The 12,659-nt window shown below is 46.4% G+C and overlaps 1 protein-coding gene across 1 annotated transcript in view; it reads right to left on the bottom strand.

Annotated features, from left to right (window-relative positions):
• The window catches only part of MYO10 (myosin X), a 219,594-nt gene that overhangs the window by 98,360 nt on the left and 108,575 nt on the right, over positions 1-12,659 (bottom strand). Inside the window, exon 4 of the mRNA XM_060009646.1 lies at positions 6,120-6,307. Within this exon, the coding sequence (XP_059865629.1) occupies positions 6,120-6,307 (188 nt within the window). The remainder of the gene's footprint in view (positions 1-6,119; positions 6,308-12,659) is intronic.

Here is a 12,659-nt window from a genome sequence, read left to right as displayed (position 1 = left end):
TAACGTCAAGGTAACAGGCCTCAATTTTATTTAACTCTCCTCTTCTTCCTCCCCTCCCCTGCCTGCGACTTTAACACTCCTCATGAAAACATTTACTGAGCGTCACAAAACGTGATCTTTAAAGCAATGAAGAAAGAGCATCTCTGCAGGTATTCCTTCCTTCCCTAAGTATCCGTGTGCCTACTACGTGTCAGGCTGCACTGAGGGCTGGGAACACACTCGTGAAACAAACAGTCAGGGACAGTATTTATGACCCAGCAGCAGCAGCAGGAGATATCAAAGAATCACAAATTACAGTTAATGCTGTCAAGTATAAATCTCAGGAGATGGGAGGATTCATAATTTAGATAGAGGGCTCAGGTTCAGCGAACGCCTTTCTGGGGGAATGACATTTAGACTGAAATGCAGAGACACGCATAGGAGTTAAGTGGGTGAAAACTGAAGGATGGGGAAAGGAGGCGGGAGGGGAGGGAGACCCTCCCTTTCCTGCTTGAGGAAAGGGCTTGGAGCCTTGGGGGAAGGGAGAGCAGCCTGCACAGCCAATCGGGAAGGAAAGGGAAGGGGCTGGGGTCCCACTCAGAGGCCACTGTTTTCCAGTCAAGTATGGAACTGGTTCTTTTCAATAGGGGAGGGGAGAGAGGCTGCAGATGGAGTTTCATTGCCAATGGCCAATGATTTCATCAATCGGTCAAGCCTAGGTAATGAAGTCTCCATAAATCCCAAAAGGACAGGGTTCAGAGAGCTTCTGGGTTGGTGCGCACGTGGAGGTAAACAGCGGCTCCCTGGAGGGGGCAGGGAAGCTCCCCCACCCTTCCCACACCATGCCGTGTGCATCTCTTCCATCCGGCGGTTCCTGAGTTATATCCTTTTATAGTACAGCGGTGATCTAGGAAGTAAAAATGTTTGAGTTCTGTGTGGTGCTCTAGCAAATTAATCAAACCCAAGGAGGGGGGTCATTGGAAGCTCCAACCTAGAGCTGGTTGGTCAGAAGCACAGGTGACAACATGACTGGCATCTGAAGCGGAGGGAATGGCAGTCTTGTAGGACTGAGCCCTTAACAACCTGGGGGATCTGACGCTGTCTCCTGGTGGACAGTGACAGAACTGAGTTGACTGCTTGGTGAGCTATGTGATAACACAGCATGTATTTATAGCATTATAATGATATAATGACTAAGTATATACTCCTTTGCTTACCATATCACAGAACTACAAAGCCAGAATAAATTACATAATTAAATACACACAAAATATAACACCAATAAAATCCAAATTAACAAGACTAACCTAACCCCCTGGTTAATGCTGTTTTGCTCAAACTGAAGCGCTCCTTGCACTGTGACTGTCCACTGCTTCTCTTGTGAGCCTGCTAGGCTCTTCCACCACGGGCGCTGTGATGAGTCACGTATTCCATCTGGTTCCTTTACTCCAGCCTCGATAAAACATTAACTCATACAGCAATCATGATGTTAATTCACCTTCACTTACAGTGAACACATCACTTACATATCCAGTCCTGCATTTTTCTCATTAGCCTGTGGCAGTTACAGTCTTAACCCTTGGCGCCAACATGACCACAAACACAAACATGGGCTTCAGAGAAAACATGTTCACCCAGATGAACCAAAATGAGTTGATACCGTTAAAAAAAAAACTTTTTAAATCGTGAAAATGAAAAAGGGAAAGAAAAATAATCAAAGCACTGATATGAGGCCTCAGAGGCCATATTAAAAGTTCTGAGAATTTTTCGTAGGCAGAATGGAAAAGTCTCAAGACAGTTTTTAAGCAGGAGAGCGTCATGATCGGGGTCAAGGTTTTAAAGAATCAAATCACCCGGTGAGGAGTATGGAGTGAGGAGGGTGGATCGAGGGAGACAAGAGAGGAAGCAGGAAGTGAGGGCAGAGAGTAAGGGGAGGGGGCAGCAAAGAGGAGAAGCCAGCAGCCCCCAAACAGACGGTGGAGGGAGGAGGAAGGGTGGAGGGAGGAGGAAGGGGACGGCTGACAGCCCTGGTCTGGGTGGTTGGTAAGTGACAGGGAAGCGGGGGGGATGACTCGGGAGAGCCCAGGGAGCTTGCATGTGGGATCTTCCTGGACCAGGGACAGAACCCAGGTCCCCTGCATGGGCGCTGGTAACACAGCGGTTCACGTTTATCGATACTCATCGAACTGGATATATGAGATTGGTACAGTTTACCGTAGGTAATTTGACCTTGATTGTTGGGGGCAGGGTGACTCTTCTAGATTCAAGAATGACTTCCGGATCTCAGGCTTGGGACCCGGTAGGATGGAGAGTCCACTTGCTAAGAATGAGAAGCATGAGAGGAGGAACATGTTTCTGGGAGAAACTCAGGATGGACTGACGAGGTGCCACCCCTGAGATGCCCATCAGACACCTCCGCGATGATGCCTCAGGGTGCCTGGACACACGTGTGGAACTCAGAGGAGAAGTCGGCAGGGGAGGCACTGAAGTCTGGGGAGTCACGCAGATGCATACTAGAAATTTTTGAGTGATAAGGCCAATGATCCAGTAGAAAAGAAGAGGCCAAGAATCAGGGGCAGTGAGGCTCAAAGATGGAGCAAAGTGCCCAGGAAAGCAGGGAGGAAGGATCAAAACACACCTGAAGGAAAGGGCCTCTGATGGAAACAGGACCCTTTATCCCCCCGCAGGCTAGTATCCCCTCCAGTGCAGGTATCGGCCAACTGTTGCCCCCAAGTCTGCCCTTCTGCGTGTTTTTATAAATAAAGTTTTATTGGAACACAGCCTGGTGGTTCACGTGCGCTCTATCTACGAGCACTTCCGCACTCCAAGGGCAGAGTCGAGTAGTTGTAATGGAGCCGATCTCAGCCACGGAGCCGAAAATATGTATGTCCTCCCTGGCCCTTTACAGGGCACCTCTGCTGACACCTGACATTCTCCATCCTGTGAATCAGATTGCCCTGATTCATGTGATTTTCTCAAAATATATACTAATCACTCCACTGCTTGCTACAAGACTTTGGAAACTTCTCTACTGCCTAGAGGATTCGGTCCGCAGGTCTTAGCAAGCAGGGCAAAGCCCATAAGATGAGCCCCTGCACCAGGAGAAAGCCCATAAGGTGAGCCCCTGCACCAGGAAGTGGGACTCTGTTCCGAAACTAACACAGGGAGACGGAAGTTCATGTCCTGTGCCCGTAGCTCACGCTCAGTCTCCTTGGCAGGTCCCTCAACAGCTCCGAGCCTCGGCTCCCCCAGAGAAGGCTTCTGGTCTTTCTCAATGAATGGCAGTTCCCTCCTTGCCTTTCGAACACCAGTTCCTTCATGTCCTTAGCAGATCCCACACCTTACAGGTGTACCTTCTATTTGCATATGTTCCTTGTCCTTCCACACGTTTTTGCAAGTGCTTCTGCGCCCTTCCAGGGTCCCCTCTGTGCCTGCTGCTGTTCCCACGTACCAATGGACTCATGATCACATGTCACTTTCTCTGAGATATATTTTCGATTCCTTGCTGAGCATCTATTGCCATCTCCTCTGAACAACCATGTACACATTTCTATTTTAGCCTTAGGCAGGCTGTATTGAAATTACTTATTTACATCAGTTTCTTCCCATCAGAACAAAAGCTCCTAAAGGGCAGTGATTGGGTCTTTTCTTTTTTAACAAGGTAAACTACCATTTGATATGAGCGTGAGGCAGGCCCCATGCCTTATTCTGGCTGGTGCCCTTCTGACACAGGATGCAAGTTTTGTTCACTGTTCCAATTCAATTATTTCTAAAATACTACTAGAATAGAAAAAGACCAAACACCCAATTATTATTCCAGAATATAAAAGACATAGTTAAGGAAAAAAATCACTCCAATTTTGGAAAACCAAAACTTCTGCAAAGCAAGCAGAGGTTCTAAACCAACAGCTGTTCTGCCCACCCATCCTTTGACTGACAGCTGTTGGATGCTGGCCCTCCTATCAGACACTGTCCTGGGCAACGAGTTGCACAGATGAATTAACCACAGGCCTTGCCGACACTACATTAAAAGTTCATACATACTGAAAAGAGAAAAACAGACTAAACAAAATAGACTAAACTCTGCCTGCCCCAAATTGATATTCACTTAAAATGTACTAGATCAAAATCTGACCTTGTCAGTTAGATTTAAAAAAAGCTCATGGAAGTTTTAAACATATATTTATATTTTAGAAACTATAGTAGCATAAGCATTGGCTTAAACATACACAAGAAGGGTAAAATAAAGAGCTTAAGAGAGAGAAACTCTTGAAAGTGAGACCAACAAAAAACGCTTGGACTAGAAGCCACGAGACTAGCAGTGACACAGGCTCGTAAAGTGAGAGAAAAACTGATCTATGTGGTCCCTGCCTAATTCCAAATAGGCTTATTTTCTGGTTTCATAGGTAATTAGAGCGAAAGTTTTGAAAGTAGTAACATATTGTACCACCAGGGGGCAGATCATGCCTGAGAAAATCTAAATAGGGCTACTGTACCCTACAATTTCTATTTTTATACTCAATTTTCTCTTAATTCCTGCAGCCCCATGCCCCACTAAAAAAAAACTGCAAGAGGTCTATTAAAAACCAAAACACATTTTAATGAGAAATCTATTCTTAAAGACGCTGTTTCCTGAGTTACTTTAGATAAATACAGTTACTCTTTTCACATCAGCATTACACAATGAGAGCTTTTTGTTTGGGGTCCCCTCTTCCTTCTCGCTCCCGGCTAGCCCCGCCTTCTTTTTAAATGCCATAGTCTTTGGCAGGAACATGCCAACCCCTTTCCGTATTATTACACACACATATATATGCACAATGATCTCATTTGATTTTTCACTTTCTTCCCAAACTGCTCTGTCTAGCAGGTGATATATGAGTCATGCTCTCATTTTTTCCACTGAAAGTAATAAACACAGTCAATCATCGATGGCAAATATTTAGGTACCTAAGTGTGGAAAACAACTTGATCTTCCTAAAATAGATTAAACTCTTTCTGTTAATCTTATCAAACTATATTCTGTATGCTGAAATAGTGATCTTAAATTCTAACTCCTGAACTTCAGCGAAGTCATCTAAAAGAGCCCACAAATAGTGCTCTAATCACAAGGCAAGTTAATTAATTGGGAAGGTGACTCTTTTTTTTTGCGGTACGCAGGCCTCTCACCGCTGTGGCCTCTCCTGTTGCGGAGCACAGGCTCCGGACGCACAGGCTCAGCGGCCATGGCTCACGGGCCCAGCCGCTCCACAGCATGTGGGATCTTCCTGTACCGGGGCACGAACCCGTGTCCCCTGCATCGGCAGGCGGACTCTCAACCACTGCGCCACCAGGGAAGCCCGGGAAGGTGACTCTTAAAAGCTCTGCTTTTATACTAAGCGTTAGCTTCATTTTTGATTAACTGCAAGTTACAATGATTCATATTTACTGAAATGCATAAATGGACAGTCCCTCTATCCAAGTTGTTTCTACAGCCCAGTGCATGAGCACCGTTAAGGTAATAAAGAGGAGAGACTGTATCTGCCCAGGTGCTTCCCTTCCCTTAAAGAAAGTAGGTGATAGAGGGAGGCAGGGAGAGACAATATGAACGTGTTCTACCTTCCACATTCATATAATTCTGATTGATTACAAACGAAGGACCCCCGAACAAGAGTAATGGGTAAATATTGCCAATAAGAAGAACACAGGGGCTTCCCTGGTGGCACAGTGTGTTGAGAGTGGTTGAGAAAAATGCCTTTCTATCATTCCCTCAACATATAACATAGTAAGTCCCACTTCTGTGGCTAATTCAAAGGTCAACTTTAGGAACACCCAATTAAAATCATTAAAAATTCTTAAATTGGGGAGATTCTAGGGTCATCTTCTCATACTGGCAAAAACCAGGACCTTGCTGCAACAGACAAGCATTCTGATGAGTGCTCTAGAATAGATAAAACATTTTAAATTTGGAAGAACTATGCAATGTTTCCATAAGTCAATAGAAGGACCATGTCTGACCACTGGAATAAACCAAAGAATAACTCGTGTCTTTTGGAAGCCGTAGTTGTCAGCCTATTCAAAAGGGAAAACTCCATCTGAGAAATCTGGGGGTTGATGCGCTAATAAGCGGGCTCCGTGTCTGTGGTGGCTGCTGGCTGGGTTACCTGATGAGGACGCACTGGTTGTCGTGGCGCTTCCACAGGCAGCGGTAGCACTCGTTGGCGATGGCGAAGACGTGCGGGGGCAGCTCGCCCAGGTGGCACCTGCTGTAGCGCTCCATGGCGTCCCGTGAGTACAGGCCGGCGATGGTCTTGTAGGGGTTCACAGAGGCGATGATGGAGCCGATGTAGGTCTGCGAGGACAGGGGGTGGGGACACAGGGACCCGAGTTACAGGTGGCACTCGGGGCTGGGGGTGGTGGGGAGTGGGTGGGCACAGGATCTCATCCCCACCCACGCTGGGCAGAGACAGAAGCAGCTCAGCGTGGTCCACGCCTGGAGGGGAAGAGACGCCACCTCTCACGCCAGAGCCGCTGTCTGAGCTTTACCAGAATCCGCCGAGTGTACGTTAAGGGGACCAGTGACTCCTGAGCCCCGCTCACACGTTTTTCCTTTACCTTTGGGGACAAATCTTTTGCAAAGGAATGAAGCCATTTCAAAGAGCACTGCAGTGAAAGGTAAACAAGAGAGAGGATGGTGACACAGTGAGGCCCAAATCCCTATTCCCCAGTGACCTCCTGACTCCGATTCTCATCTAGCGGCTATTAGGAAATGGCAGGATTAAAGAAATAAGAGAAACAGGGCGGGGTGGTGGATGAAGAGTTACCGCTTAATGGGCGCAGGGTTTCTGTTTGGGACGGTGAGAAAGCTCTGGAGGTGGACAGTGGTTACGGTTGCACAACACTGCACATGTATTCAGTGCACTGACAAACAGTCACAACGGTAAATTTTATGTGACATATCTTTAACTTTTAAAAAGCCACAAGACCACTTTGGGAGCACTAGGTACTCTTTCAGTAATCTCAAACACCGCGTGAAATGCCATGCAACTTATCTGGAGAATAGCTCACGGAAATCTTATCTTTTCTGGAACCAAATCCAGGCCAGAAATTAAGCAAACTCTTCAGAGCAGCAAAACAGAGGCTACAGAGTTAGTAAAGCAAAATGCCTCACGCCTCCTCCATATGGACATAAACTACTCATTTGTCCCTCTTCAAGAAAGGCTAACGAAGTTTGATTGTCAGACACAAGTGAAGCAGCAGATGAGAAGGGGTGGGGGGAGGACCCTGCAGCCGCCACCACCTACCTGCCAGCTTCTGTGGTGTATACACTGCACCACGGGCTTGATGGAGAGCTATGGGCTGATTCAGCCCCCTCCCCCAATTCACACATTGAAGCCCTAACCCCCAGTACCTCCAAATGCAAGCATACCTGTAGACAGGACCTTTAAAGAGATGATTAAATTAAAATGAGGCTGTTCAGGTGGGCCCTAATCTCGTCCTCATGTGAAGATGGCATTTGGATACACCAAGAAACACTGGGGACGTATGTATGTGCACAGGAAGACTATGTGAAGGAACAGGAAGAAGGAGGCCGTCTGCAAGCCAAGGAAGGAGCCCTCAGGAGAAACCAACCCTGCTGACACCTTGATCTCAAACTTTTGAGCCTCCAGAGCTGTGAGAAAATAAATGTCTGTTGTTTCAGCCAGCCAGTCGGTGGTCTTTTGTCACGGCAGCCCGAGCAGACTAATAAACAGGGCCTGACCCTTTCGCCACTCACAATAACCCTAGGAGGTTCACAGTGTTATTACACCTACTTTTCAGAGGAGGAATTTGAGGCAGAGTGATAAAATTTTGCATTCGGCCACATAGCCAGTAGGTGGTAGAGGTGAGATGAGAATGCAGGCAACCTAATTCCAGAGCCTTCTCTTCACATTCACTGGCAGGGGGTGGCAACACAGCACAGCACAAGAAAAGCAAGAAACACTGGACAGAAAGTCTAAACATCCTGAGCGCATCTGTACCATATTATAGCAATTTGTAATCATTTATATTCACAGTGACTGCCAGGAACATCAAGTACCGTGTGTCCCGTCTTAACTGTTTTCAAATGTAAGGAGGTCTATAACATGTTTTGGAAATATTTTGAACCAAAACAACGTTAAAAAGGTCAAAGAGTTATTACTATATGACCCAACAATTCTACTCCTAGGTATGCACCCAGAAGAATTAAAAACTGGTCCTCCAACAAATACACAGCAGCGTCATTCGCAAGAGCCTGAAGGTGGACACAACCCAAATGCACGTCATCAGATAGACGGGTAAACAAGATGCGGTACACATCCACACAGTGGAATATTATTCAGTTGTGCAAAGGAAATGAAGTACTGATACAGGCTACAATGTAGATGAACCTTGAAAACACGACACTAAGTCAAAGAAGCGAGATACAGATGTGCACACCTCCAGAGCAGGTAAAGCCACAGAGACAGAAAGCTTGGTGGTAGTTACCATGGGCAGAGGGGAGGGTGGGGCGAGGCAGGACTTGGGGGTGACTGCTTTGCCAGGTACAAGGTTTCCATTTGGGTGATGAGAACATTTTGGAACTAGACAGAGGTGCCGGTTGTACAACACGGAATGTACTAAATGCCACTGAATTTACTTTAAAGTGTTTAGTTTTCTCTTATATAAATTTCACTTCAATTTTAAAAAAATTAAAAGACGTGGAGCTTTCATGTATGAATGTTCAGGTCTTTGGAAACCTCCACTCTCTAGAGAGGCCACTTTTCCCTGTCATAGCACCATGGGGAGGATGTGGCCAGAAAGAAAGGTGGAAGCTTTTTCCTCTGGGGAAGGAAAGGGTCCTACTTCTAAAGGAGAGCAGAGAACCACACGGTTCCCTGGAGGATGCCAGACACCCTCCATCAATGGCTTGGCCACAGGTGCTCGTGGCTTGTTTTACATCAACTGTTTGCACAGGTGAGGCAGGCAGGTACGTGACGCTTGAGGCTCTGGGTGTCTGGCCACTTCCTCTGGTTGGTCTAAAGCGTCAGGCCTATTTCTACCTTTCCAGTAGTTGTATGCATGGTTATTGTTATTCTGTGACATATCAAGACTGTCCATTTTCCTGTGAAACATGTTCTTTTTCCTACTTTGGCAGAAGTCAAGACAGTCAGTGCCGTCCGTCTTTATACAGATAGGTAGGCGTGCTGCCGATCTCCCTTCTCAGCTACAAGTAAAACAGAAAAGCCCGTCAGGGCATCAACTTGACTATTAACTTTAAGTAATGTTAGAAGAGTAATCCATCACGAACATATCTTTTTAAGAAAACAACATGCCTAAATCGTGAAAATGTTTGCACTCCCCATTCATGACCTATGTGTATGATGGTCGTAAAATTCTGAGATGAGACTTTTAAAAAATGTATTGATTCACTCATGGAAAACATCATAACCTTTTATTAAAAGCTTTCCTTTGAAAGTGATTGTTTTGGTCAAAACCTCGTAGGCATGCTACCCCTTCCTGGTTGGGGAACTAGTCTCCCAGCATGGCTTAGGGCAGGAATCCCCCAGCCCCGGGCCGTGGACCGAAACCGGTCTGCAGCCTGTTAGGAACCAGGCCACACAGCAGGAGGTGAGTGCCGGGCGAAGCTTCACCTGCCGCCCCCATCACTCACATTACCGCCTGCACCATCCCCCCTCGCACCATCCCCGTCCGGGGAAAATCTGTCTTCCACGGAACCGGTCCCCAGTGCCAAAAACGTGAGGGACTGCTGGCGTAAGGTATCACTCACCCTGACAGCGTGCATGACGTGGATTTCGTATGGGGGCAGGACACCCAAGGCTTGTTAGCAAAGATGAAGACAGAACATCCACAACGGTCTTAACGCCTAGTTTCTCTTTTGAGTAATTCACATCGCACTTGGCCCAATGAAGTAGCTGGAAGGTGTTTCAGAAGGACAATGTGGTCGGCGGCGTGGCAGTTACAGATGACACACGTCTGCCTCGCACCCGGTCCCTGGGGATTCCAGAGGAGTGAAGCCGGCCTCTCTGAACAGCAGACGGTCAGCACTGAGGCAGCCCCTAGAGTGGCAAGGTTTCTGCTGGCGGTCACGCCGGGTGGACCTGTAACGCATCACGTACCTTCCCAGACCAAGCCCGGTCACTGCCGCGCAGTGGGAGCTGGTGGCCCGTGAGCTGATGCTCAGCCAGGGTTTCTGGCTCAAAAATCATTCCAACACGTCTAAAGACTGTTCCACTGTTGAGTCGCCATCTTATATAATTTGTAGCTGACAGTAACTTCAACCAATGGACTCATATGTGCCAACAGGGACAGCAAAACACCGGACTGAATTTGAGCCCAAACTCAATAACCTGATATCTCTCCTTTAAAAAAAAAAAAAACAAAAAAACTAAAGAATATATAAAATGTGTGTATGGCTGGTAGGGAGAAAGAATCCAATTTTTTAATAGTTATTTTTTAAGATTATAGGAAACCTTGCCTCATTTAGAGTTAAAAATGTCTCCTGCTGTAAGCACCTCCACGTAGTTCCACACATAAATTAGGCTCTTAGAACACGAATGCACACGTTTTACTGTTTCACCTTCTCACTAATGACCTGAGTCATTTCTTAACAGGCTTGTCACCAGATTTTAAATGACAATTAAGTCTACAGGTTTCCAAAACAGCTTTACTGACATTTCAGAACTGTGGGACACGGAGGACAATCTGCCCTATGCAGACACACTGTCACACACCCTCATTTGCTCTGACATAACCTTGATCTGTGGGCAGCGCAGAAGCCACGCTTCTGCCTCTTCTGACAGAGGAAGGAACAGAGCCAGTGAGTGAGGGTGAGGGCAGGATCCTGGATCCTGGTTGTGGGGTGCTGCCCTCGGGTCTGTGATGACGCCCTTCCCCACTCACCTACGTACAGCATGGAATCGTCCCAGACTCTCCAGCCACATCGCCAGTGGCCACTGTCTCCATGTGCTGTACACCCCACTTTCAATTAACTCTAGAATCAACCCCCTTTTTCTCCATCTCCACCGCCCTGGCCTCACTTGCTCAGATGTCCCCGAAAGCCTCCTTTCCCGCTGATCTCCCACTCGGTCTTGCATGTTCAATCCCAGCTTCACATGTGACAAATGAACATCTGAAAACAAAAACTCTCCTGCGTAAAACTCTTCAAATAGCTCCCACAGTCTTCAGGGCCGACCCACAGGAATATTCAGGAAGAGAGTCTGAGCACCCAAGTCCTAATGAATTATTCTCCTAAAAGTTTCAGGAGTGCGGACCGCTTCAGCTACTTAACTCATTGAGTTTTCATTGTTTGTGCCCATAGTCGTGCCAAATGGTACTTCTGAATCTCCCTAAAAGGAATGTGCAAAACAACGTGGCAGCAAGAGTCACAGTTCCTAATGTTTTATTCAAATTAGGTGAAATGGTTGAGGTCTATCAGCAAAAATAATTACAGCTGGGGCAGCTCTATCTTTTCTCCCCCTCCCCTGAACATACCACTCTGCATGGATTATTTTGTCATTAAAACAAAGGCTGCATGGGTAAGAGATGTGCGGAATAATAAGGAAAGTTCAACATGTAATGTAAGTAAATATGGAAACTGGGAATGGAGGGTGTAGAAGAGTCAAGCTGTAAGTTAAGTACCAAGTGAGGCAAAGATACAATGCAGTAAGGAATCCTAAGAGTTGTGAGACAACAGTGTGTTCCATGCTCGTACCATTGGTCACTTTCTAAAAAGGTATTTTTTATTACTGCCCCCAAAACCACCATGATAACGCCATGCACTTTGGAACTCTGGATACGTGCAACTCTCAAACACCAGGAGGGGCCAGGTGCTGGTTTCCTCATACTGGAGTCCAAATTCCATGAGAATAAATCTCCTGGTCATCTTAATGGCTTTTCAGAAATAGAAAGTATATTCTATTTTGAGGCACGTAAAAATTTTTTTCTAGTCAGAAAAGTTCCACATAACTCACCAAAAAAATACATTTCCTTGCCCATTTTAATAACCTGGAACAGCTGCAGTGCCTATTGCTAGGAAACACTGGGAGAAATGCGCTGCATTGCTTCAGTGCAGAATCTACCAATTCAAGGTTTTCAAAAGGCATAAGGGTATAATACCTATATCTAGTCCCCCACCAAAAAAAATTGAGTATAACTAAGAATACTAAAAGTGACCCAGTGGCCTCAGATGCACTCTGCTGGTAGAAACGGAGGATCCATGTTACCGTTGGGAAGTCACTATTCCAACACAGGAAGAAATGATGGTGACAGCAAGATTTGGTCAAGTTAGAAGACTTGAAGTCCTCACCCTGGACCTACCTTCCCTGGTACACTGCTTAACCCCTCTAGGCTCGAGATTCCAATCAGTAATAATAGCATGTCCTCTGTTACCCCACCTCATCACCATGTGAAAACATTACGTAAGTCACAGGCATGCATTATAGTTTTTGTTAATGAAAACAAGACTACAATGGCTTTTCATCATGTGGGTCTGAAAAGCTGGATGGAGATCAAGTAATCTGAAATGCACTAGGGAAACTGGTTCAAGTCAGTGCCACAACTCTTCTAAAGGGAAGGACTTGTTAAGAAGTGGAAACCGGGCTTCCCTGGTGGCACAGTGGTTAAGAATCCACCTGCCAATGCAGGGGACACGGGTTCGAACCCTGGGCCAGGAAGATCCCACA

This window comes from Delphinus delphis, chromosome 3 (genome assembly GCF_949987515.2).
Source record: "Delphinus delphis chromosome 3, mDelDel1.2, whole genome shotgun sequence".
Taxonomy (NCBI): Eukaryota; Metazoa; Chordata; class Mammalia; order Artiodactyla; family Delphinidae; genus Delphinus; species Delphinus delphis.
Note: the sequence above shows the minus strand (reverse complement) of the source record. Positions and strands in the feature narration are given on the sequence as shown.